This window comes from Mustelus asterias, chromosome 14 (genome assembly GCF_964213995.1).
Source record: "Mustelus asterias chromosome 14, sMusAst1.hap1.1, whole genome shotgun sequence".
Lineage (NCBI taxonomy): Eukaryota > Metazoa > Chordata > Chondrichthyes > Carcharhiniformes > Triakidae > Mustelus > Mustelus asterias.
The window spans coordinates 61174715-61199204 of NC_135814.1; the positions used below are offsets into that span (position 1 = coordinate 61174715).

The 24490-nt window shown below is 40.5% G+C and overlaps 1 protein-coding gene across 2 annotated transcripts in view; it reads right to left on the reverse strand.

Moving 5' to 3' along the window:
• cwc22 (CWC22 spliceosome associated protein) overlaps positions 1 to 24490 on the reverse strand; it is a 96357-nt gene that overhangs the window by 52829 nt on the left and 19038 nt on the right. Inside the window, exons 2-9 of one of the 2 annotated variants that reach the window (XM_078228506.1) lie at positions 20579 to 23088; positions 16318 to 16508; positions 13392 to 13459; positions 9994 to 10110; positions 8570 to 8806; positions 5727 to 5855; positions 4872 to 5040; positions 4682 to 4735 (exon numbers count right to left, since the gene is read on the reverse strand). In XM_078228506.1, the coding sequence (XP_078084632.1) occupies positions 4682 to 4735; positions 4872 to 5040; positions 5727 to 5855; positions 8570 to 8806; positions 9994 to 10110; positions 13392 to 13459; positions 16318 to 16508; positions 20579 to 23088 (3475 nt within the window). The remainder of the gene's footprint in view (positions 1 to 4681; positions 4736 to 4871; positions 5041 to 5726; positions 5856 to 8569; positions 8807 to 9993; positions 10111 to 13391; positions 13460 to 16317; positions 16509 to 20578; positions 23089 to 24490) is intronic. The other variant, XM_078228507.1, reaches the window with a different exon arrangement.

Consider the following 24490-nt stretch of genomic DNA (forward strand, 5'->3'; position numbering starts at 1 on the left):
CTTTCTCAAAAGACGAGCTACAACTCTTACCAACTTTTACAGATGCACCATAGAAAGCATTCTTTCATGGCTTGGTATGGCTCCTGCTCTGTCCAAGACCGCAAGAAACTACAAAAGGTGGTGAATCTAGCCCAATCCATCAAGCAAACCAGCCTCCCATCCATTGACTCTGTCTCCACTTCCCGCTGCCTCAGCAAAGCATCCAGCATAATTAAGGACCCCACGCACCCCGGACATTCCCTCTTCCACCTTCTTCCGTCGGGAAAAAGATACGAAAGTCTGAGGTCACGTACCAACCGACACAAGAACAGCTTCTTTCCTGCTGCCGTCAGACTTTTGAATGGACCTACCTTGCATTAAGTTAATCTTTCTCTACACCCTAGCTATGACTGTAACACTACATTCTGCACTCTCTCGTTTCCTTCTCTATGAACGATATGCTTTGTTGGTATAGCGCACAGAAGCAATACTTTTCACTGTATGCCAACAGATGTGACAATAATAAATCAAATCAAAGAAAATGGCATATCACAATAAACATGGAGAGCTCTCCTGAGCAATGTAAGCTGTGAAAGCTCTGTTTTAAAAGACCAATGGATTGTTTCAGTGTTTCTTATGGTTCCAGGGTTCTTGTTGAAAAATCCGTAACCTTGCGCGGTGAGATGGTAGCATATGCCAAGCCATATGTGGAGGGTGTAGCCCTTGCCATGTGAGCAACTATCTTGTTGCTTTGTCTTAGAGAATCCAAAGCAGAGGAAATTGGAGAGGGTTGGGAGGATAAAAGCAACAACAGGGTTGTCAGGATTGTGGGTGTTGAAGATAAATTCCTTCTGTGGTCGCACACCAATGGCAAACTGAAACTAAATGTCGCACTTGTGTTCGCACTCCTCATTGACGTGGGTAGCCCACAAAGCCACCTGTAATCAGATGATGGGGCACTGCAACATCATGAAGGCCATGATCCTGACAAGCCAACATGCGCTTATATCCAGGCCTTCGACCTCAAGGTGAAGAGGATGAACTCGCTTTCCTCCTGTAAAGCACCCGAATACTTCTGCGATGTGAACTGTGATTGCTGGGACGACATGCTGCACCCAGAAGAGCTTCGCAGGATACAGCCTTCCATGGACAGCTCCCAACCTCTGCCTGCCTTGCTCATTTTGCAAAGCAAGTGGCACTGCAAATATTGCCCCCATACTGTATTTTCTGTAGCCAGCAGAAATCTTCAAACTTCTTCAGTAAATCACCATGATGCTTCTACCAACTTTGCCATAGTATGAGCAAGACAAAACCAGCCCTTAAAATAGCTCCAGAACCATCTTGCTTCCAAATGCTTATTGCTCGGAAATGAGGATGCCCTCTCTGCACAACTATTAGTCAATTGTAGTACTTTTGTGCCGCTCCTGCCTGCTGTGATGCCAGGATCTCACTCTTCCAACTTCTTCACGCGCAAGCAAATGACACACTGAGTGCATCACTCCAGTGGGAGTCCCACCTGGGAAACAGCCAGCAGGGCTTTGATTCTGGAGATATGCCTGCATAAAGCCTACAATAGCGGCTAAAATGTGATGCAAAACAAAACTTTCAGTCAATAGGCTTAAAAACAAGTAGCAAAGTATTGCTTACTTACAGCAAATACATGCCAATCAAGATACACAAAGAAAACAGACAAGCTTCCTGGGGTGGTACGGTGGCAGAGTGATTAGCACTGCTACCTCAAAGTGCCAGAGACCCAGGTTCAATTGTGGCCATGGGCCACTGTCTGCGTGGAATTTGCATCTTTTCCCCGTGTCTGCGTGGGTTTCCTCCGGGTGCTCCGGTTTCCTCTCTCAGTCCAAAGATGTGCGGGTTAGGTTGATTGGCCATGATAAATTGCCCCTTAGGGTCCCAAGATCTGTAGGTTAAGGGTATTAGCAGGGTAAATAGATGGGGTTATGGAGATAGGGTCTGGGTGGGATTGTTGTCCATACAAGCTCGATGGGCTGAATGGCCTGCTTCTGTACTGTAGGGATTCTATGATTAACCCGCATTTGTATATCAATTTTGATATACCCAAATGTCCAAAGTGCTGCATGATAGGAAAATTAAACATGAAGCAGTATAGGAAGAACAATGAATAGCCACATATTTGATCCAGAAATAGATTAAGTTATTTGAAGTGCAGCAAACACAGCATGAAGAAGTTTGATGATGACTGACAGCTCTGCCGCCAACAGCGGAGCAGAAGGATGATGCATAGAACACAGTAAGGAGAGGGTATGAGGTGGAACTGAAGACGGTGACAGCGTTCAAGTGCAACAAGGTCACGTAAATCAAGCCATCATGTCAGGTTCCAAATTAAAATTAGTGGGGAGAAGGTGAAATGTGAGCAGGACTCTCTTTTTTAACATCAAAGGATGAATTCTCAATGCCATCATTTACTGTTAATGCCCAATTGCAGCTGCAAATGTGAGGGTCAGCCACCTTTTTGAACTGCTGCAGTCCAGGTGGTGTGAAAATACTTATAACTATGCTGCTAGGTAGTGTGTTCCAGGATTGTGACCCAGCATCAATGCAGGAATGATGATTTAGTTTCAAGTCAGGATGGTGTGCGACTTGGGAAGGGAACTTGCAGGTGTTGGTGTTCCCATGCACCTCCCAGGGTTTGGAAGATGTTGCCAAAGTAGCTTCAATGACTTACTGCAGAGTATCCAGCAAATGGTACACATTGCAGTCACTGTACATCAATAGTAAAAGGAATGAATATTTAAGGGTGGTGGTGGGGTGCCTATCAAGCAGGCTGCTTTATCCTGTACGGTGCTGAGCTTCTTCAGTGTTGTAGTTGCATTCAATCAGGCAAATGAAGGGTATTCCAACACAATCCTGACTTAAGCCTTGTGGGTGATGGAAAGGCTTTGGAGAACCAGAAAGTGAGTCACTTGCCATGAATTATCCAGCTTCTGGTCTTATAGCTATAGCATTTACATGTCTGATTGAGTTAAATTTCTGGTCACTGATGATGCCCTGGATGTTAACAGTGGGGTCTGGATAATGGAAATGCCATTGGGATGAGGGGTTGGGGTTAGAAAAGGAGAGGTTGGACAAACTAGGGTTGCTTTCACTTGAGCGGCAGAGGCTGAGGGGAGACTTGACAAAAATCTAGAAAATTATGAGAGGCATAGGTAGGGTTGACAGAATCTTTTTCCCAGAGTTCAAATGTTTAATGGGGGCATGCACTTAAGGTGAGAGGGGGAAAAGTTCAAAGGAGATGCGCGGGGCAATTTTTTAAAATAGAGAATGGTCAGTGCCTGGAATGCACTGCCTGGTGCAGGCAGATGTGATAAGGTGCTTTTAGATAAGCACCTGAATATGCAAGGAATAGAGGAATATGGACCAAGAACAGGCAGAAGGGGTTAGTTTAATTTGGCGCCATGTTCGGCACAACACTGTGGGCTGAAGGGCCTGTTCCTGTGCTGTACTGTTCTATGTTCTAGATTTTCTCTTGTTGGAAATGGCCATCACCGAGCACTTGTGTGACGTAAATGTTACTTGCTACTTATCAGCCAAAGTCTGGCTGTCAGTCCACATCTTGCTGCACGTGGGTACAAACTGTTTCATTATCTGACAAGCTGTGTCAGAATGAGACAGTTGCAAGTAATATAGTTTTAATTCATTTGAAGTTTCGGTAGGTGGAGGCTGAAAGGACAGTGAGATGCATATTGGAAAATCTGGAGGCAGATAGGTATGGGTGAAGGTTTAAGTAACAGATAAGGTAGAGTTAACAAAATGGAAGTGGAAACATAAAGGAGGCGAACATACACAGGTGGAACAGGGATTGGATTTGACATCTGAATCAAAATTTAACAAGATATATTTACCGGTAATCTGAAACATTGGGATTTCTAGCTTCTGATTCATCAGCTGAGCTAATCAACAAATTCTCAGCAAATGTAGATTTTAGAAGAAAAAAATTTAAAAATACATGTATAATTTTTGCTGATTTATTCGTAATCTTTCAGGGGATGTGGGGACTGGCATAAGGTCAGCATTTGTTGTCCCTCCCTATCTGCCCTTGAACTGGAGTAGCTTTTCAGGCTTTTTCAGGGGGCATTAAAGAGGCAACCACATTGCTGTGGTTCTGGAGTCACATGTAGGCCAAACCGGGTGAGGATGGCAGATTTCCTAAAGGACATTAGTGAATCAGATGGGTTCTTTTAACAATGGTTTCATGGTCATCATTTGACTTTTAATTCCAGATTTTTATTGAATTCAAATTCTACTCTTTACCATAGTGGGATTTGAACCAGGGTCCCCAGAGCATTAATCTGGGTCTCTGGATTACTAGTCTCGTGATGATACCACTACGCCACCACCTCCAACAAACAAAAACACATTCATATTTGCTCTTAGATTAAAAACTAACTATTAAGAGTTGCAGGAATAACAAATCTACCGTGCACTGGCCATCCAATTTAGGACTACTTAAACTTCTAGATTAATTAAAAATCTATTTAAAAAACTCATTGAGATGTTCATTTGTTTTTCCACTAATCAGTGCAAAACTGAGTCCCAACTTCCAATAAAATTCTTCTAAATAATCAGGACCAGTTTGCAAGCAGCCACCTGAACTGCAAATGGAACTGAACAGACAACTATCTTTACATAGGCACTAGCAGAAACAGGAATTTATAGCTGTACTTACAACATTCTGATTAACGAGATGACCTACAAACTTGCAGGCTGAAAGGCACAGTTGCTGGAGGGGGAAAAAAAATTGTAATTTTTGGGAAACCAACTGAAAACAAATTCTAATTTTTTAAAAACTAGATTCATTATAGTTTCTGTTACAGCAAAAATAGGATTATTTGAAACCAGTCGCAATATTTGCTCACCTTATCATTTCTGCGATAACCTTTACGAAAATTAAGGATCAATCTCTTGAGAATTAGCTCCCCAATTTGAGGGAACTTCGAATTTATAATTGCCACAAGAGCAGCATAAACATGCGTAAATATGGGAGAAGCAGTCTGTGCTTGTATAACAAATCTAGAAACCAATCCCCTGGATGGAAAGAACACATATATATGCATTGAGAAGGAATACAGAATTATTCTGACAGGTACACTTTTTGAATATAAAAGGGGAGAAATATTTGGAATATAAACCAAATATATTCCAGGTTGGTCAAATTCACAACTATCCTCAACTTGTAGTACCATTTAATTCAAGCCTTCCATCAGTAACATTTTCCATGTCTTCATTAAGCTCTCTTAATCTATTTTCAGTAAATTAATGTAATACTAACTAAACAGAAAATACTCAATTAGCAAGTGTTCTGATTGAAGGTCATTGATCTGGAACATTAAATGTTTCTCTGTCCAGGTCAGATGCTGCCTGACCTGTTGAGTATTTGCAGCATTTTCTGATTTTATTTCAGATTTCCAGTATTTTGCTTTTGTAGTAATGTATTACTTAGATTTTGTAACCATCACAATCAATGCAAATGCACAAAAACAGAAAGCCTCTTAATGCTTCTTTACGCCACTGCAATGAAAACATTCAGCTGCCTTCAAAAATGAACACCCATTAGTCGAATTTTTAAGTTTGAGGCAAACTTTGAACCTACTCCAAATAATGTTACACTTGTTTTCTAATAGCCACAAATGCTCAAAACTTCAAAGTTATCCTCACTCAGTTTAACACATCACTAATTGATCAAGACATATGGAAATGAAATTCACACATACCTCCCCCGAACAATATTTTCTTGGAGAAGTTCATGAATAATATTAGCTATGTTTGAGACATTCACTTTGTTGATGAGACCATTAATTGACTTCTTAAGAGCTTCCCAGCTCATTCGCTGGTATGCCAAACTATAAGAACAAAAGAGAAACAAGCATGGCATTATTAGAGAATGGGATCTTAGAGCACTTTATAAAAAGGTAGACACCAAGCAAGTAAGGGAACAAAGGAACAGATATTAACATGGGGAAAATAAAAACAAGAGGCTTCTATGGGCAGGAAATGAGCTGACAACTTCCAGAAAACAAAGGCACAGTGACTCAAAAACAGCTGCTAATGACCAAGTGGGAAATAATCAGTGTCCAAGGTATTTGTATCTGCAGGTGAATTTGGGATGTGTGTTCATGAAAGCTCACTTCCACTTTTCAGACTGTCATGGAAGAGTAACTTAGCAAAAAGAGGGAATCAGGATGAAGTCAAGGAGTAAACAATACTATATAGGAAAGGCAGCTTCAGAGAAGATACTCACTTTGCAACAAAATACAGGACTGGAAAATCATAAACCTGTTTTACAGTAATGAGTTGCAGAGGAGACGCATTAGAGACAAATACACTGGTCAGAAGCATTAAAATATAGAAGCATAAATGGACACAGCACACCGTGGCCCCAGTTTTACAGAATGCTATTTATTGCTTTCATCGAGGCAGTTCCTGTGCTGTGGGTTGGGTGAAAGCCATGTTGGAGTGCATCAATAGTGTAATTATGGCAGAGGTAGAACTAGAATTACAAAATGAAAACACATTTAAAGATTAGAAGGAGGATGGTGATTCAGTGTTGACTGCAAACACTGAAGACGATTAGGATATATTTTGGGTTTACCGGCGCCAAAAGGTACTTTTGAAGGAGGTGGAAACAGTCGATGGAAAGGAATATTGATGAAGTCAGTAAGCAAACGGCTGAATATCAAGGAGCTATGTTTCAGGTTATGATACATTTGATGAGGGCTGCAGAGGAGGAGTTGGGGAAAACATTGCAGCATGCAGGGGAATAAGAACTCTGTTAGCAGAAGGGCATTCGGTGTAACCAAAGGGAATCAGTATGCAGGATTGTGAAGTCATTTCTCAAAGGAAAGGAAGAGAGTGGAACAATATAGTGTAGTTGCAGTACATGTGACAGAAAGGAATTGAGGATAAATGCTTAGTACAAGTCATTTTGGTGATCGAGATTTAAGGCCTCAGGATATTACATTGTCATGGATGTTGAAGGTCAACAAGGGCAAGGAAGTCAGGAACAGGGGAAAGGATGGATTCAGGTAAAAATTCATGTCACCCAGAAAGATTCATTGATAAATACCATAGAAAGTAAGATTCAAGAATTTGATGAAGAAGGCATCTGGCATGTCAGAGGTCAGGTGTTCAAATGTTGAGGGCTGCAAAGAAAGGGAAACGAACTGGCAGCATAATGGGATAGATGGGCCACGATAGGACAGAGATCTCCATTTGAGAAAAAGATGTGGTGGGACACAAGTACAAATTCAGGCTGGATAACTTGATAACAACACAGATTTCGATTGGGCCCAATATTAATGCAGTACTCTGAGATAGGGAAATATCAGCTGGGCAGCACGGTGGCACAGTGCTCAGCACTGCTGCCTCACAGCTCCAGGGACCTGGGTTTGATTCTGGCTTGGGTCACTGTCTGTGTGAAGTTTACACATTCTCCTCGTGTCTGCGTGGGTTTCCTCAGGGTGCTTCGGTTTCCTCCCACAGTCCAAAGATGTGCAGGTTAGGTTGATTGGCTGTGCTAAATTGCCCCTTAGTGTCCCGGGATGCATAGATTAGAAGGATTAGCGAGGTAAATATGTGGGGTTACGGGAATGGGGCCTGGGTGGGATTGTTGTTGTCGGTGCAGACTTGATGGGCTGAATGGCCTTCTCCTGCACTGTAAGGATTCTGTGATCTCTTTTGTAGGTGAATGGACACTTTGTTATGTGGTGCAGATGCAACGAGCGAGAGTCGGCTCCCAACTGATTATTCAGTTACAAAAACGGAAAATACTGGAGAAACTCAGCAGGTCTGACAGCATCTGATGAAAGGTCAACCTGACTCGAAACGTTGGTTCTATTCTCTCTCCACAGATGCTGTCAGACCTGCTGAGTTTCTGCAGCATTTCCTGTTTTTGTTTCAGATTCCAGCATCCGCAGTATTTTGCCTTTGATTATTCAGTTGTTTTCCTAATGTTGACCAGGAAAGATTCATCAAGGGCATGAGGCAAGCACTAGCAACAAGTATGATTCAATACAAACTGTTGGTCATACTTCAAGTAATACATAAAGGAAGTAAAATCTTATTCTTTAGAGTTATACAATCTAGATTTACAAAACAGATTTACTTTTGTTTCCAAATGAAATTAAACATTAATTACATTTAAAAGCTATTAGGTTATTAAAGGTTTGAAACATTCATATTCTGATACAAAACCGCTCAATATTATTACGAAGAGTTTAAAACCAATCCTGAATATCTAATACACAGGAATAGACTCTTGAACCAGTTCCAAACCAGCATCCAAAGAGGATGAGACAAGAGCATAAAACCATCTTCATATTTCACACCAATTAGTACTTCTGCAATTTCAATGAGAGGGTGGATGAAATAGAAATGGCACTCAGCATGGGGCAGAAGATTGCTGAAGTGAGCTCAGCACTAAATGTCATCAAATGTTGTGGCCAAATGAAAACACAACTTTAGTGCAGTCATGCCGACTGTTTGTAAGAACACCCACTTTATATCTTAAAATTTTAGCAAGTTGAAAACATAGATCTTCACTTTATTTTCCACTTACCTGCTTTTGTCAGCAATTTGATCTTGCATCATCCTTAGTCGGGCAGGAGGAATATATGCTCCACCTGTCCGTGTTAATATAGGATCTAACTCTGCCTTTTTCTTTTTCGTTGGTGGTTCAGAAGAGCTCTGAATGGCAGCTTCTTCCTCATTTCTTGTTATAGGTGATGGGGATTTTTGTCTTTTCCTGTGATCGGATTCACAATCCATGTTCATTTTTTTCTCTTTGCCTCTATCTCTAAATTAAGAAGCAATTATTCTAGTGAAGTCCTCAAAAGATTTATAATACGATTCATATGAAAAACCTTAATTCCAATCATATTTGTGTAAACTTTCCCATAATAAATCATGACAAAGCTTATTATGAAAACTATGAAAAAATATATATATATATGCATCGGTCACCGAATCACATCACAAAGGAGGCCAAAGGAGGTCATCATGCAAGACAACCCCCAAGCAGCAGTAAAACAATCTCCAGCACATTCTAACTTCACAATGCCAACACAAAGGTGGCCAGAAACTGCAGCACGATCCCCAACCCGTTTATCCAGGCATCGCCCTTCACAGAACCATCACATACAGACAGCACCTTATCAAGAATGCAGTAAAATTTAAATTCTGCAACAATCTCCTCAGCAAACTGGCTGGTATATCATGGGTCAAAAGCCAAGACCCGAAGGACCTCTCTTTCCATTACATACTCAACTGCAGAATTCTGTGCCCCAGTATGGTACCAATCTGCCAACACCAAACTTATCAATGCACATAATCACAAGTACTCTCTGACCAACTCAACTGGTACCCAGCCTGAGCAACATTGCGCCCTTCACCCACGTCAGGAGGAGGGAAATTGCAACAAGTAAGCTACTTGAGAAGGTCTTCATGAACCCAGGTCTGCCCTTACTCAACGATTTCCTCAATCAGCCAGCAGCACGCCTTCCCTCATGCCACCCCATGGTTAAACTCACCACATCGACGAGTAGCAGCTGAGGTCCTATGGCGGGAGAAAACATCCACCACAAACCTCTCATCACTGATGCTATGGTTCGTCCACCCAGCTTTCATCTCCCAGGGCAACAGTGGGCTTGTTGAACCTTTTCTTGACTGACCAAAGCCTCTGTGCAAGCACGCAGCATAGTGGGGTCGCCAAGGCCATCCAGGCTGCATCTGTGGTGCAGTCCAAATAATGATTCACCTAGTCAAGGGCTGGCTGCTTACTACACTTGAAGGTGGGCTTAAATACCTCTGCTTAGCCACTCATGAGGCTATTGCTTGGCTGTGCGACTATGAACACACTAAATAAAATAACTAAATACTATATAGACTGACTGACCATTGTTATTTCAAGCTTTATGTTTTTATGATTATCTCAACCATTGACATCAGTAGTCGACCTTGTATTTCAAAACAGAAAAAAAGTACCTCGGGTGCAGATTTCTATCATTATATCTGCCATTACTGGATGGTCCTCGGTCACAGGCATTCCTGTCAGGATAATCCCTTGGCGATCTTGACCGTGACTTGATAAGACCTTTACGTCTGGAGAAGAAAAAAGATAAAGGTTACACTTTCAAAACCCACATTTTTCTGATGATCTGTGGAAGTGCAGTCCAGATCGAACATTTAAGGAGGCAACTTCAAGTTTTAAAATGAGAGGTACTTTAGACAAGCTTGCAGTTACCACTGAGCTGACTGTTGCATTTTGATTTTCATTTTATTTCCGCAAGTGATCACCAATAACCCAAAGAGTCTCATCCCATGTCTATTATCACCCATCCCAAAAGCTTTACCTTTTTAAAAGCATTTCAGTCTTGGACTGCAAAAGTTGTGAATTTGTTTTGGGATAGTGGTGAGAGACAAAAACTTTAATATTGCACATTAAATTTGCTTATCCTGACCAATATTTAGCTCTTGTTGCATATCTCAGAGTTCTCATCTCTTACGGGATTTAATGCTGTAGCAATAAAATCTCATCATCCTATTTGAGGAACATCAGTGGTATGGAAATTATTGGAAAAAATTCTCAGGGACAGAATTAATCTCTACTTGGAGAAGGAAGAATTAATCATGGATACTCAGCATGGCTTTGTCAGGGGGAGATTTTGTCATTAACAAATTTGATTGAATTTTTTGGAGAAGTGACCAGGTGTGTCGATGAGATCAGTGCAGCTGATGTAGTCTACATGGATTTCAGTAAAGCTTTTGACAAGGTCCCACGTGGGGGACTGACCAAGAAGGTTAAGAGCCCATGGGATCCAGGGCAATTTGGCAAATTGGATCAAAAATCAGCTTAGAGGCAGGAGGCAGAGGGTGACTGAAAGCCTGTGTCCAGTGGTGTACCACAGGGAGCGGTGCTGGGTGCCTTGCTGTTTCTCGTACCAAAGGGCCTCTTCTTGTGCTGTAAAAGTCTTACGACCTCAAGCTGTGCTCAATATTATATTTCATCTCTTAACACAGTAACCTGTCACTACTTATGTAAAACAGCCGAACTCAATTCCTCCAATGTTGAAACCTTCATCCATGCTGCTGTCAATTGAAAACTTGACAATTCGAATGCTTCCTGCTTACCTTTCCTTTGTTACATTTACCCAAGCTCCTAATTACATCAAGTGTATCTGTCAGCAGCCTTTTCCACTTCCCCATCGACAATAACCAACACTGGCTCCCAGATCTCAAACACTGTAAATTTAAACTAATCATCCTAATACTCAAATCCCTCCACAGTCTTGCCCCACTCTATCTCCTGCAGCTTGATGTCACCCCAATCGCATCCTTCGGTTCTACGTTTCAGACCACTGGTGCAAACCTTTCCCTTCAGACCACTGCTGAGATCAGCTTCAGCAGTCTCACTCTTTGGAATTCCCTCTCCCAAGTCACTTTGCCTCCAACACTTCTCTCTCTCCCTTTAAAAACACTCTCAAAACCAACTTTTGATTATTCCTTCTAAACTCTTCCTTCTAGGCTTAATAACATTTTCAATTACTATTTATGGAGTGCCTTTCGGTGGCTTTTTACATTAAAAAGATGCGACATAAAAGCAGATTGATGTTGAAAGAATGTCTTAGTTGAATTTTGCATCTGCAATTATGCTTCTTCAGGTCTCTAGTGATTCCTCCAACTGCAGATCGACATCTCTATGTTTTATAGCACTGTCTGTAAATTGACACAGTGGCTCGCACTGCTGTCTCACAGCACCAGGGACCCGGGTTAGATTCCTGGCTTGGGTCACGATCTGTGTGGAGTTTGCATGTTCTCCCCGTATCTGCGTGGGTTCCTCCGGGTGCTCCGGTTTTCTCCCACAGTCCAAACACATGCCAGTTAGGTGGATTGGCCATGCTAAATTGACCCTCGTGTCAGCAGATTGGAGGGTAAATGCGTGGGGTTGCAGGAGTCGGGCCTGGGTGGGATTGTGGTCGGTGCAGACTCGATGGGCCGAATGGCCTCCTTCTGCCCTGTAAGATTCTATGATTCTATGCAGGATTTGTATCAGTACTTTTTCCCCTCTTTTTTAAGCTTCTGATTATTTTGTGGTCACGTTTGTTTGACCAGTGCTTGCTAATATTTGGTATGCCTTGATCCTGCATCATCAGAATAAATGCAGTAAAACATATTCTCCTCAATATTAAACATCCTGCAAATCAATTTCCTTCACTCTCTGATCACTTCACTGCAGTTAGTCCACCTGGCTCCCAATCCTGTCTTTCAGGGATTATGAACTCTCTAATATTATTTTCATACTGTACTGATGCAAACTAAAAATAATTTAATGTTTATGATATGCCACATTTAAGGGACTATCAATAAAACTGCTTTTTGAAATAAGTGGAAGTGCATGTTTTGATCTCTGAAAAATACAAATAATTTCCTCTGCATAGTTTATGATTAAATGTAGTCTTTTTTTTAAGAATCATCTTTTAACCATTTTATTGCCAAGAGGAGACATGTTGCCATAACCTTTTGTTGATTTACCAATCGATCAGCACCCTTTCTTTCCTCTTGTAGTATAAATTATGAAGGTTTGAAATTTGGTATTTTTGCATTTGTCCTAATAAGTGCAACACAAAAAATTTCAGATACATGTCTCACTTCAACAATATTCAAGTTCTGTACAACCGTCTGCCTATTTATTCATATTAGTTCATCATTTTAATTTAATATAGAGTTTGAAAATTGGAACAGATTGCCTTTTGAGAGTCGCAATTCCTGACATGCTGTAGTGACATGTGGTCCCCTCTGATCCTGTTGATGCTGCATGTTACACTTTCAACAGGTTCATATAGGGCATGACTTAGATGTGGCCACATAAATAATTTATAAAACGACACTACAAATGACAATATGCTTAAGTATCATTTTACAAAACTGAAGGGATGCAAGGTAATGGGAACAGAAACATTAGAAATATCATGTAAATACATAATGTTGCAAAACCTCCTTTATCATGTTTCATGATGCATTCTTACAGTGCAAAGGCCTGCATAAGAAATTCCAATGAGAAAAAAAATAATGCCATCAACAAAGGCAGGCAGTGGCATTCAACCCTGATTTACAAGCAAATTGCAATGATGTTGGCATCAAGACTCTAGCTGATTTAATGGTTCAAGAATTTTTTTTATTCCAATGGGAAGCATTTAACAACAGAAATAAATGACTATCCAAGCTATTTTGCATTTAGCACTACGTCTGAATTAAATTGCAGGTATGTTAACAATTACACACTTAGCGCTTTGATCAAAACTTGAAAATATTTGTTCAGCTAAATGAACTGTGTTAGTTCTAAAGGGCAACAACCCAAGATAACATACACAATCAAATTGTACCTGTATTCAGGTGAAGAGCTTCTACGACGTGGACTACGGCTGTCTTGCCTCTCCTGACTGGAGTTGAGCTGAGAGAATAAAGATTGCATTAAAAACAAAAATCGAACAGAGACAGCAATTTAAGTATCTATCCTGTATCCTCTCTCAAGCTTATTCATCAAGTACCAATTTCCTGCTACTCCCAAAAACACATTTATTTTGTTTCTCCAAAGCCTAATTCCACTTTTCTAATTTCTCACCACATTCTTGTGGAAGACAGGTGGATGGCTGAGAGAAAAGGTGTGTGCATGAATGGGGGGGTATTGACACAGAGGGATAGACTCATCAGAGGGCTTGGATGCAAGACGTTAGATGGAGAGATGGTGATTAGAATTCTTCATTCATAAGGGTATAAGTGATCCTGATCCGACCCTAATGAATGTCTGGGCTCTCAGCCAAGCCTCATTTTGCATTCTTGGCTGAGAGCCAGACATCCATTAGAGCACTGAAACACCTGAGCCACAGGGCAAACATTGCTTGGTTGACACCTTGGCTTGCTGATCCCTTCTGGTAATTGCACCATGCTCATTTACACAAGATGAAGGGGTTTCAAGTGCTTGCGGTTTCTGCTATTGATACTTTAAAAAGTCTGGATTGACACATATTGACTGTAGTAGAAATTAAGTTTTTGATAAAGAAAGTGGAAACTTATCAACAGATTACTTATTTTAAAGCTTTCAAAAAAAAATCCTAATTTCACAGTCGGGTTAATTGGTTCTACAGAGTGTCCACTGAGTAAATGGACATGCAAAGGCCATATCCTGGCACACGGGTATGAGAAAAACCGTTTCAACTTTCCTTTCGAAAGATTCCTTCATGCGATTATAGTTCACAAAATCTCCAAGGTAACATGAATCACGACTCTTTGAAAAGCTGGCCCAACTCCATGAAAATTGTGGAGGACAAGGACACCTCTATTCCTGCAGGTCACTAGTGCAGGCTCATAACTGGACCCTTAGGAGACTCTGCCAAAAATCAGAAACCCCCAGCCCTCTTTTTCACCCCTCCACAGAGTCACATTGACTCCATGAAAACCGAACACCATGTGCCAACATTGTTGCCTGTGCCAACATTCAAGCTTTGACACTGAAGTGGCAAGTAACTTGCGCTCTACATAGGTAGCAAACAATGGTCATCTCAAACAATAGAGAGCCTAATCATCGAGCCTTAACATACAATGGCATGACCACCACTGAATCCTCGATCAACAACATCTTCATCCACTGAACAAAAATTAATTAAATAATGACTTGAGGTCAAAAATAGATGATTCTGCAGCAGGTAACTTACACCCTGACGCCCCAAAAGCTTGTTTATCATCCACAAGGCACAAGCCAGGAATATTCCCCAGTTACTCGCATGTCTGCAGCTCCAACAACATTCAAGCAGCATGGCTTCATCCAATACAAAGCAAGCAGCTTGATTGGCACCTCAACCACCACCTTGAACATTCACTCCTCCACCGCCACGTAGAGTGGAAGCAGCAGTATGCACCATCTGCAAAATGCACTGCAACTCACCAAGTCTCCTTCAACAGTACCTTTCAAACCTATGACCTCAAATATCTAGAAGGACTAGGGCAGAAGACAGATGGGAACACCACAACTTGTAAGTTCTCTTCCAAGAAGAAACCACCAAGTTGGAACTAAATTGCCATTTCGTTCAATGCCACTTAGTCAAATACCCGGAATTCCCTTCCTAACAGCAATGTGAGAATAGCTACACCAGCAAATGCAGGGGTTCATTGCCACTTCTCAAGGCTTGGACGACAAAATTTTGATCTTGCTAGCAATGCTCACATTTCATGGAAAAATAATTTCAAAATACTAAAGGTTTCTTTTCACACACTGAAGGTTTCAATAGCAAATCAGCTGAAACTGAAGCAAAGTTGAGTGATGTTATGGAGGTGGAAATGGGTGATTTTCGTGATGGCGATGATGTGTGATCGGAAGCTCATCTCGTCTTCAAATGCGACACAAACATTGCAAACAGACTATTAGTCTCAGACTATTGCCAGGGAGAGGGATGGGTCCAGTAGCTAGGGAGCGGAGCTTGAAGTGGGAAACAAAAAAAATGCCTTGTCTTTCTCATATTTAATTGGAAGAAATGTTTGTTCAACCAGATCTGGATGTGTAATAAGCAATCTGATAGTTTGGCAATAGTCGAGGAGTCAAGCGAGGTGGCGGTGAATTAGAGATGGATGTCAGAATATATGTGAAAACACACACTGTACTTTTTGGATGATGTCACTGAAGAGAAGTTTGTAAATGAGAAATAGGATTCATCCTTGGGGGACATCAGAGGTAAGAGTGGAGGAGTGCAAAGAGAAGCCATAACAACTGATACTCTGACCATGACTACATGGATATGGACAAAATGAGGTTCCAATATTCAATGTCACATAGGGTGTCATATGTGACCTTGCCAAGTGCCGTTTCAGTACTGCGTCAGGAGCAGAAATCTGATGGAGGATTCAAACTCGAGGTTCTGTGAAAAATGGGCACAGATTTGGCAGTGAACAACATGTTCAAGGACTGTGGAGAGTAAAGGGAATTGAGGATGAGGTGGCAGTTTGCAAGGATAGTAGGGTCAAGGGGTCATGACAGCAGATATAAAGGAGACAACATCCAAAGAGAGAACTGTTATCAATGTTGCCTCACGTAGAGACCAGGTCACTCAACAGTTGCATCTTTATTGTAATCGGAGTGTGGCTTGGGAATTCCTTAGTTGCAGAGTTTAAATTCAAGTTAGTCAGTCCAGTAATAAGAACAAGAAACTTCATTCAAATACACATGGATAATACAACTGCAATTATTTAAGAAAGTGAATAGTTCTCAGATACTTGTAACCGCACAAAGCCTTCAGACTGACAAACTAATAATCTTACCTGAATCTGGACTACACTGCTTTTCATTTTTTGGACAGCTGTACCACTGCTGGCTGCACTCTCTTCGCTATCAGAACTGCCTGAAATTGCCCCATCTTCTGTATTCACAGGTTTCACCAAATTACTGGTGTCTTCTCTGCTAGGAACGGTCTCGCCATCGTCCTTCAGGGAGCTCTCAGCCATTTCTGTGCCTGACCAAAATTTCAAAAATATTTATGAACACATTTTGCACCATACTTTTAATCAATCTGAACTAGAAGCTAAATAAAGCTATACACAGAGCTGAAATAATAAATGGTTAAAAATAATTAGTTCATGCAACCATAATTAGCTGTAGAACTAGTTACAGGCTTTAACTACATATCTATCAAACTGATTCCAAATTAGACAATTAATCTCCTATTTAACAGTGCTTTCTGAAGCATCCTCTGTTCATATTAAATATGGTGTCACATTACAGAGGAGAGTTCATTAGGAAAATACATTAAGTACTTATTCCCATTACATTTTTTCATTAAAAAGAACTTGCTGTGCCAACTTGCAGTTTTATTCTGACTATTCCAAGGACATTGTAAATCAGGCATGATATTCTGCACAAAAAAGATGAGGTTTGCTAATTATATACAGACTTTGCCACGTCCATAAATTAAGGAAACATATACAATGAGGCACTTGGACATATGCAGGGGTGTAGACATTTGAAAAATGATAAAATAAATTAACAGCTCTGGTTTTAAATATTTAAAAAATTTGAAGCATTTAAGTGCAAGTTTGAAACACAATTTATGGTCTCTGTAGCCATCTTCTGGAAGCACTGATCCATGATTCAATCCCAACTCAAATGCAATAAAAGAAGAATCTGAATGTCATAAGCTGCTAAATTTGGTTCATCTGTATTCTATCTACACCCTCACTAAACGGATTCAGATCAATAAAGGAATATCACCATGTGCCTCTGAAGGGGCAATATTTGATTTGGCTTATTCCACTACTAACTTATCGAAGATTTGGAATGCAATTTTAAAAATGGTTATGAACCTTTCCATTTTATTTCAAGTTACACTATTTCAAGCTACACTAATGAACTGCCACAATGGAATTACTTGGGAATCTCTTATGAAGTGGGAAACTAGTTAAGATGAAGTGCCTTGGAATATTTAATACATTAAAAGCACTAATATTAATGTGCATTGGTGTTCGAAAGTATCTCCCGCCAGTCCAAAACTTTTCATGCCAGAGCTATTTAACACTTCAATTTAGTCTTCACAACTCGTCTGAATGGTCAGTTCCAAAATCAGTTTTAAGATTATGACCTGGATTTTCCAGTCAGCAGTGATTCAAAGAGGGTTGCTGCTGAGCTTGAAGACCACTGGCGTGGTGTTCCCTTTTCCCAGTGGCAGGTTAAATCTGGAGTCAAGTCAAAGAGATGTTTTGATGTGCAGAGGTGGTGATGTCCGGAATGCAGATAAACACATTCAATTATTCGCAGAGAGCAAAGCATGAAGTTACAAGCAGTTTAATATACTTTGCTTTTAATTTACATTTCCAGAGAACGAAAAGTGATTATGATTGAATTAACATGAAAGCTAAACTAAGGATAGCCTTTTTTTTAAAATATGGAATTTTTATCACGGCGGAATTTGACATTCCACAAATGTGAAACTGGCATTTCAGAGTTAGTGAGGGCATTTAACAGACATTATGAAGTTCGGACACAGTAAAAACCCAGCTGCATTTCCTTCAACAAGATGCGATTTTTTTCAAAGGTTTTTGCATTGAGATAAACAGCATAAACATGAAAGTTATTGCTTGGAGTCTAGCGTATTTCTGGAAAAGTGCAGAATCACTGACAACTTCTGGATTTCTGCACTATCCTGCACTTGTATTGATTCGAAACACTACTGTTACTTTCTGCCAATACTGACAGTTTTGCTGTCTGCAAAATCCAAGCCATTATTCTTAAAATACCAAAGTATCCAACTGCCGTCGATAAGATGTTAACTCCAAACAGTCATAACATGCCCTCTCCTGGCACGTCTTCGTCACCCAACCCACAGTCGAAATTAGAGGTTTCAGTAGCAACTTAATCTCCTTGGATGAAGGAGCCTAAATTGAAATAAAAGTCATAAAGAAAAACTGTGGAGTAATGAGTAAATTTTTAAAAATTATATGCATGCTAAGAAGAAATAGTTTGATGAATCCAACATCTTTCATGGGAAACGACTAGAACAGAAGTTGCAACAAAGTTATCATTGTACAACTCACCTTGGCTCGACCACATATAGTACTGTGTGCACAGTTCTGATCTCCATGCATCCATCCAGCACCCTTCCCACTCTCCAACACACCACTCCCTCCCCCCAAAGAAAAAAAGAGGCACCGAAGGTGGTGCATAAAGATTAACAAGGATGATAACAGAATTGAGAGATTACAACTACTGAGAAAGGCTGAACTGCAACTCTCCAGCTCTGGAACAGAGAGGCTGAGGGGTCAACTAAATTAAAATTCTTAAAAATTATAAAGGGGTTTGAAAAGGTAGACGTGGAGAAGGCAGATGCAATAAGTCCAAGAAAGTCATTAATAAATTTTTAAAAACCATTCAGGAGAAATTTCCTCACCCAGAGATTGATCAGGATGTGGTAGAAACCTGAGGTAAATCACACTGATGCATTTGAAGGGGGTTCCAGATAAGTATATGAGGGAATTGATCGGCTCAAATGAAGTGGAGTGGCGGGGTCGTGCTCTTGTGGAGCACAAACACCAGCTGGGTGAATGGCCCATTCTCTTACTGCCCCTTTACTGTAAATTCTACATAATCAATTACTATTAGCAAAGGCAGGGTTGTATGTCCCTTATGATCGTGCATTGGGATGGATGGATTCAATTATATGAAGATTTTTTTTTTTGTTTGGTTGCTTATCAGAAGATTCCTTTTCAGCCAAATTAGAACTATAGAAAGTATTATCCTTAAAGTTATACACAATGTTACAAATGTAAAGTTTTTATAACATTGGTCTGTTTTGGGACTGCTTTAATTTAGGGTAAAATGGGAGGAATGACTACTTAAGGGTCAGTGTAAATTATTATTGTGTCCTGTAGGTTTTACAATTGTGTTAGAATAGGGGAAAGTTATCTTCTGTAGATTAAAAACAAGTTGCCTACCATCATGACAGTGTTTTGTCAATAGTGCTTTTAGTCTGTTATAGCAAGTCTTAAAATGTAAAATCCTGTCATGTCATCCTTTCAGTTATCAACTGGAAGTTAATTTTTTATCAGACTACCAATCTCTCTGGGAATCAAAACAAGTTATCTGGACAAAAGTCTTACTATATCTTGAATCAAGATTCCAACCGAGATAAGCAATGACTGTGTGGTTGTGATTTTGAGGGTCATAATTACCTCAAGTAATGTTTGTTTGAATCTTGCTAAACTCTTAACGGTAAAGTTTTGGCCTTAGTTTTTATGGAAGTTTGAGCAGAAGCATCCACCCTGGAATCACTTCACAGAATAAGGCAAAATTGATATTCTTTAGTAGTCTATTACTTCATTGCTTGAATGAGAGCAACACAATTGCTGCCAGTGACAATATTAAAAAGCTGAAAAGGCTACAATACCTAATTGGCTTTTTGAATGATGTGCTTAATTGAAACAAAAGACTGATATACTACATTTCTAAATTGATTTACTTTGGCCCAGATTTGGATGATTACCACTTACCGCAAAGAGCATTGCATCACACCCGAGCATCCTTCCAGCCAGGAGCAGCGATGCTTCAGGCTAGCCTTACATGGGGAACACTGGCAAAGAGGAGTATCATAGAGAACATGCCTTCTTTTTATGACATCAGCTTCTGTGTGTAAAGATCTCCAAGGTTTTGAGTGGACGGGCAAGTGAATTGGAATGAGCAGGTAAGTCCTGAGTGATTGAGTGGGCAGGTGGGTAATCAAATCAGGGTGGCAATTGGGCGGAGGGTAGTAAGATTGGGGGAGGGGGGAGGTTCGTATTACTGTTGTACATATGTATCCCTTGTACAAGAAAATTTACCCATCTCAGCCCCAGATAACTATGGTAATAAAAAATTAAATGGGCTGAACAGTATTGCTTGGTTCCCTCCGATGCTCTATTTCCAACTGTTCCAAATTAGAGAATCATTCTGATAGATCACACAACTTTCAAGATACAAGCCCATTGTTCCCCCATTGTTAATTGTATGACTAAGCTTCGCATGTTGAAGTGTTCATCCAATCAAAAGTAACTGTACCTGTCATGTCCCTTGGTCTTTTGCTGTCTTCTTCCTCCTGTTCCTGCTCTTGTGATGAAGCAGTGGGAGAAAGCCCTGATCCCTTCTTCAAACCAGAAACAGGACTACTCGATTTCAATGTTATTTTGTGAGGAGGTTCCCGAGGGCTGTCAGATCCAGACCTAGAACCAACCATCCTTTCGGAGGAAGATGATCTTTGCCTCTTTTTCTGAAGATGTTCTTTTCTCTCTTCACTGTCCAAAATGGGACTCTGCTGCCTTTGACTGGATACATGTGGACTCTGAATATTTGAGTTTTCTACCTCAGAGCTATCTATGGCTTGCAGGTTCTTGTCGTCTGTTGGATCAGACGACAAAGTACTGTCAGGTTCCTTGTCAGGACTTACTTTTTGACAGCTCCTTTCATCTGCTCTTTCGGTATCTGACAGAGACTTTCTACTTTTTTGAGAACTGGGTGTAACCCTAACTGGAGATGACACCGATGTGTCAGAATCAGTTTTATAATCTGCTTTCTTTTCACTTGAAGATACTCCATCAGGACTGTGTATTTCCTGCACGGATGTCAAATTTTCATATATTGCATCACACGAAGTTGGATATTGGGATTGCTCTTCCAAAGGACTATGACTTCGCGAAGGGATCTTCCCAGTACTGTCTGCAAGACAAAGCATCCTTTTCTCATTCGATGGCTCCAAGTCTTGAAACCTGTTCTCTTCCTTCCCATCTGGACTTCCTCTCTCACTATTTGTATTTGTGTGCAGTGGCGAAGTCTCCGAATTAGATCCTTTCTTCTCATATTTGTGCAGTGATGTTGGCTGTTCTTGGTCAGAGCTCGGTTTATCGTTATTCTCTTCTTCACTGGATGTTGATGAAGATGATGTGGATGATGATGACGATGAGGAAGAGGTAGTAGAGGAGGACGACGAAGATGATGATGACGACGAGGTGCTTGATGATCTTCGCCTTGAACTTTTAGAGGAGTTTCTACTCCTATCTTTTTTGCTATTCCCCAAATCAAGGTCTTGATGTTTTGATTCATCATTACTCTTATCTGCAGATAAATCTTTTCCAGAACTTGTGGCAGAGCAGGATAGAGTTATTTTGCTTGTGGAATGAATACTTTCAGGCCAATTTTCTTTCCCTTGATCAGGACTTGTTTTTTGGTTATCTTTTTCCTGCACTGTAGGAGTTTTACTTTCTTCTAGACTGTCTGGTAGAACTACTCTGCTGTTTTGAAAATCAGAAATTTCATTTCGGGATGATCTGGGACTTTCAGATGCTGATTTTTGCAGTTCTCGATCACTTGAACAGGGTGAATCATCCGCTTTTTGTTGCTGTGTTCGAGGAGTACATTCACGTTCATCAGTTCTACTTCTTGAAGAGGGACTTGGAGATTTTTGCTTTGTACTTTCAGGGCTAATATTTCTGAAACATTCTCTAACAGAGCTCACTGCAGTCTGTGGTTGTTTTCTATAACTTGGTGATCGAGTGCTTGGCTCATTACTATCTGGACTTTCAGAAGTATTCCCTCTCCCTTGTGTAACAATATATTCTTCTTTCCTTCTCCCCAAATCAGACTCTACTAATTTACTGTATTTTTGGGAGTCGTGCCTTGTATTTGAACAATGAGAGTCAGGGCTCTTAGAACTTTTAACATCTTCTACAGGAGGGCTACGAGATGAGCTTTCTGATCTAGGATTCCTGCTATCTCTGCTTTTCTCCCTTGACTCATGATGAGAAAGACACTGTCTTGACCTCGAAGGACTATAGTTTCTAGTTTGTGTTCGACGTGAACTTTCTTCTAGCTGTAAAGAACTCTTGTTACTTGCTGGACGAGTATCTTTCAATGCTCTCTTGTCCCGACTCTCTGGACTTCTCCTGTGACTATCAGATTTTTCTACTCTGCTGAACTTTGAAGTTGTACCCTCCTTTCTTGATGATCGATGAGGACTTCTAGAACTGGACCTGTATTCCCTCCTTTGATGTCTTGGAGAAAGACTACTAGATTTTCTTCTTTGTCTTCTACTCCTATCATCGCCAATTTTGCTCCTTGAATCTGGACTGTATCTTCGCCATATCTCCTGAGGACTACGGCTTCTTGAAGGTTCTTTCCAAGAACTCTCTGGGGAGCGTCGTCTTTTGTCACTTTCTAGCCTCCTATCCTTTGACCAGCCTGATTGTTTGATATTTGAGCTTCGCTCTTCCCTGACGGGAAGCTTTTCATCCCTTCTTTCGCGATCTGATATTCTCATCCGATGGTCCCCATGTGAGAAAATTCTGTCTCTTCTCTCAAAGTGCCTTTCCTCCTTTTTCCTGCTGGTATTCCTTGGTGATCTGCCTCTTTTATCCTGAGGACTTGAAGAGGAACTCCTTCTACTGCTATCACTACTACTACTACTGCTGCTGCTGCTGCTGCTTCCACTTGAACTGCTTGAACTGCTGCTGGAAGAGCTGTTGCTACTGCCACTGCTGCTACTGGATGAGCTGGAATCACTGTCACTGCTACTATCCCTGGAGAAAGAAGAGAGAGTTCCATAAGATAACAGCAATAGATACCTTAGAATTCAGATCATGACCGATTTTCCAGAAGTAACTTTTCCTCTACATTATTTCCTTCCAATCAATTTTCCATTTTGGATATCATGCATGAGCATCACATTCTGGTTAAGTGCATCATGATCGGATGGACAGTAGAGCTTTAACTCTGCTCCAATAGTGCATCATAATGCTAGCTTTGGCAGTGCACTCTCTGTAGTGCAAATATTCAATGTGTGAATCCATTGCACTTTGAAATATATGAAAAATTTAGCAGGATTCTATATGAACGTACATGTTTTGCACCTGACCTATCTATATGGCTTTTATGATTGGAATTGGCTGGATAATAACTTAAAATAAAATTCCAGATAATTTTGTGCCAGAAGTGGTATATCCAAAAGCCACGAGTTAATGCCCAAATTCTTTTTATATACAATCCTCAAGTCAAGAGAGAAATAGAATTTCATCATATCAACAATGGCATCAGTGAAACCCAGGTCTCAGGCAATTATACTGGCCCATCATTCAGCAATCTCCTAATTTGAATTTAACATATTTACACACTGTGACGAGGTGGATAAATACAACAAAAGCAAATTCAAGGACAGCAATTTCTTTTAGCTCAGCATTTGCTTTTGGTATACAGAAAAACTTAACAAGCAAAACCTATTTTTTTTAGTGCTCAACACAGTTTGACAGGCTTCAGCCATATTAGTACAGGAATTTCACAATGTAATTTCATGTACACCAATGGGTTCAGAGAACTTGCTGCAAGATCATAATGCATTATTCGATATCCATGTCCCGACATTACAGTGAATATCTGTTTTCTCTTAAATGGAGATGTAAAAGCTTCCTTCTGCTGAACACATGACCGAAACAAAACAGGAGGGAACAATTGCAAAATTACAGTGATTATCAGTCAAAGACTTGTGCAGAAATATGCAAGTGTCAAACATCATGATGATCAAAGCAAGTTTTCAGGGTATCTTTTCTCAGACCACCAAAAGAATCCAACTTTTTTTCATTAACACTGAATTTTGTGTAAGCTTGGCTCAGAGGCGGCATTCTTCTCTCCAAGTCAGAAGGTTGTGTTTTCAAACACCACTGAAACCTTGAGCACATAATCAAAACTGACAATTCAGTGCAGTACTGAAGGAATGCTTTGTTGTCACATGCATCGTCCTTCAGAGCAGACGATAAACTGAGACATCATCTACAAATTCTGCTGGTATAAAAGATCCTACAGCATGATTCAAGCATAAAACAGTTTCCCTCGTGTTCAGGCTAACATCGATTCAATCAGCCAATATCATCAAAACAGATTATTTGAACATTTATCCCATTCCTGTTCCTTGCTTTTGCAATGCACAAA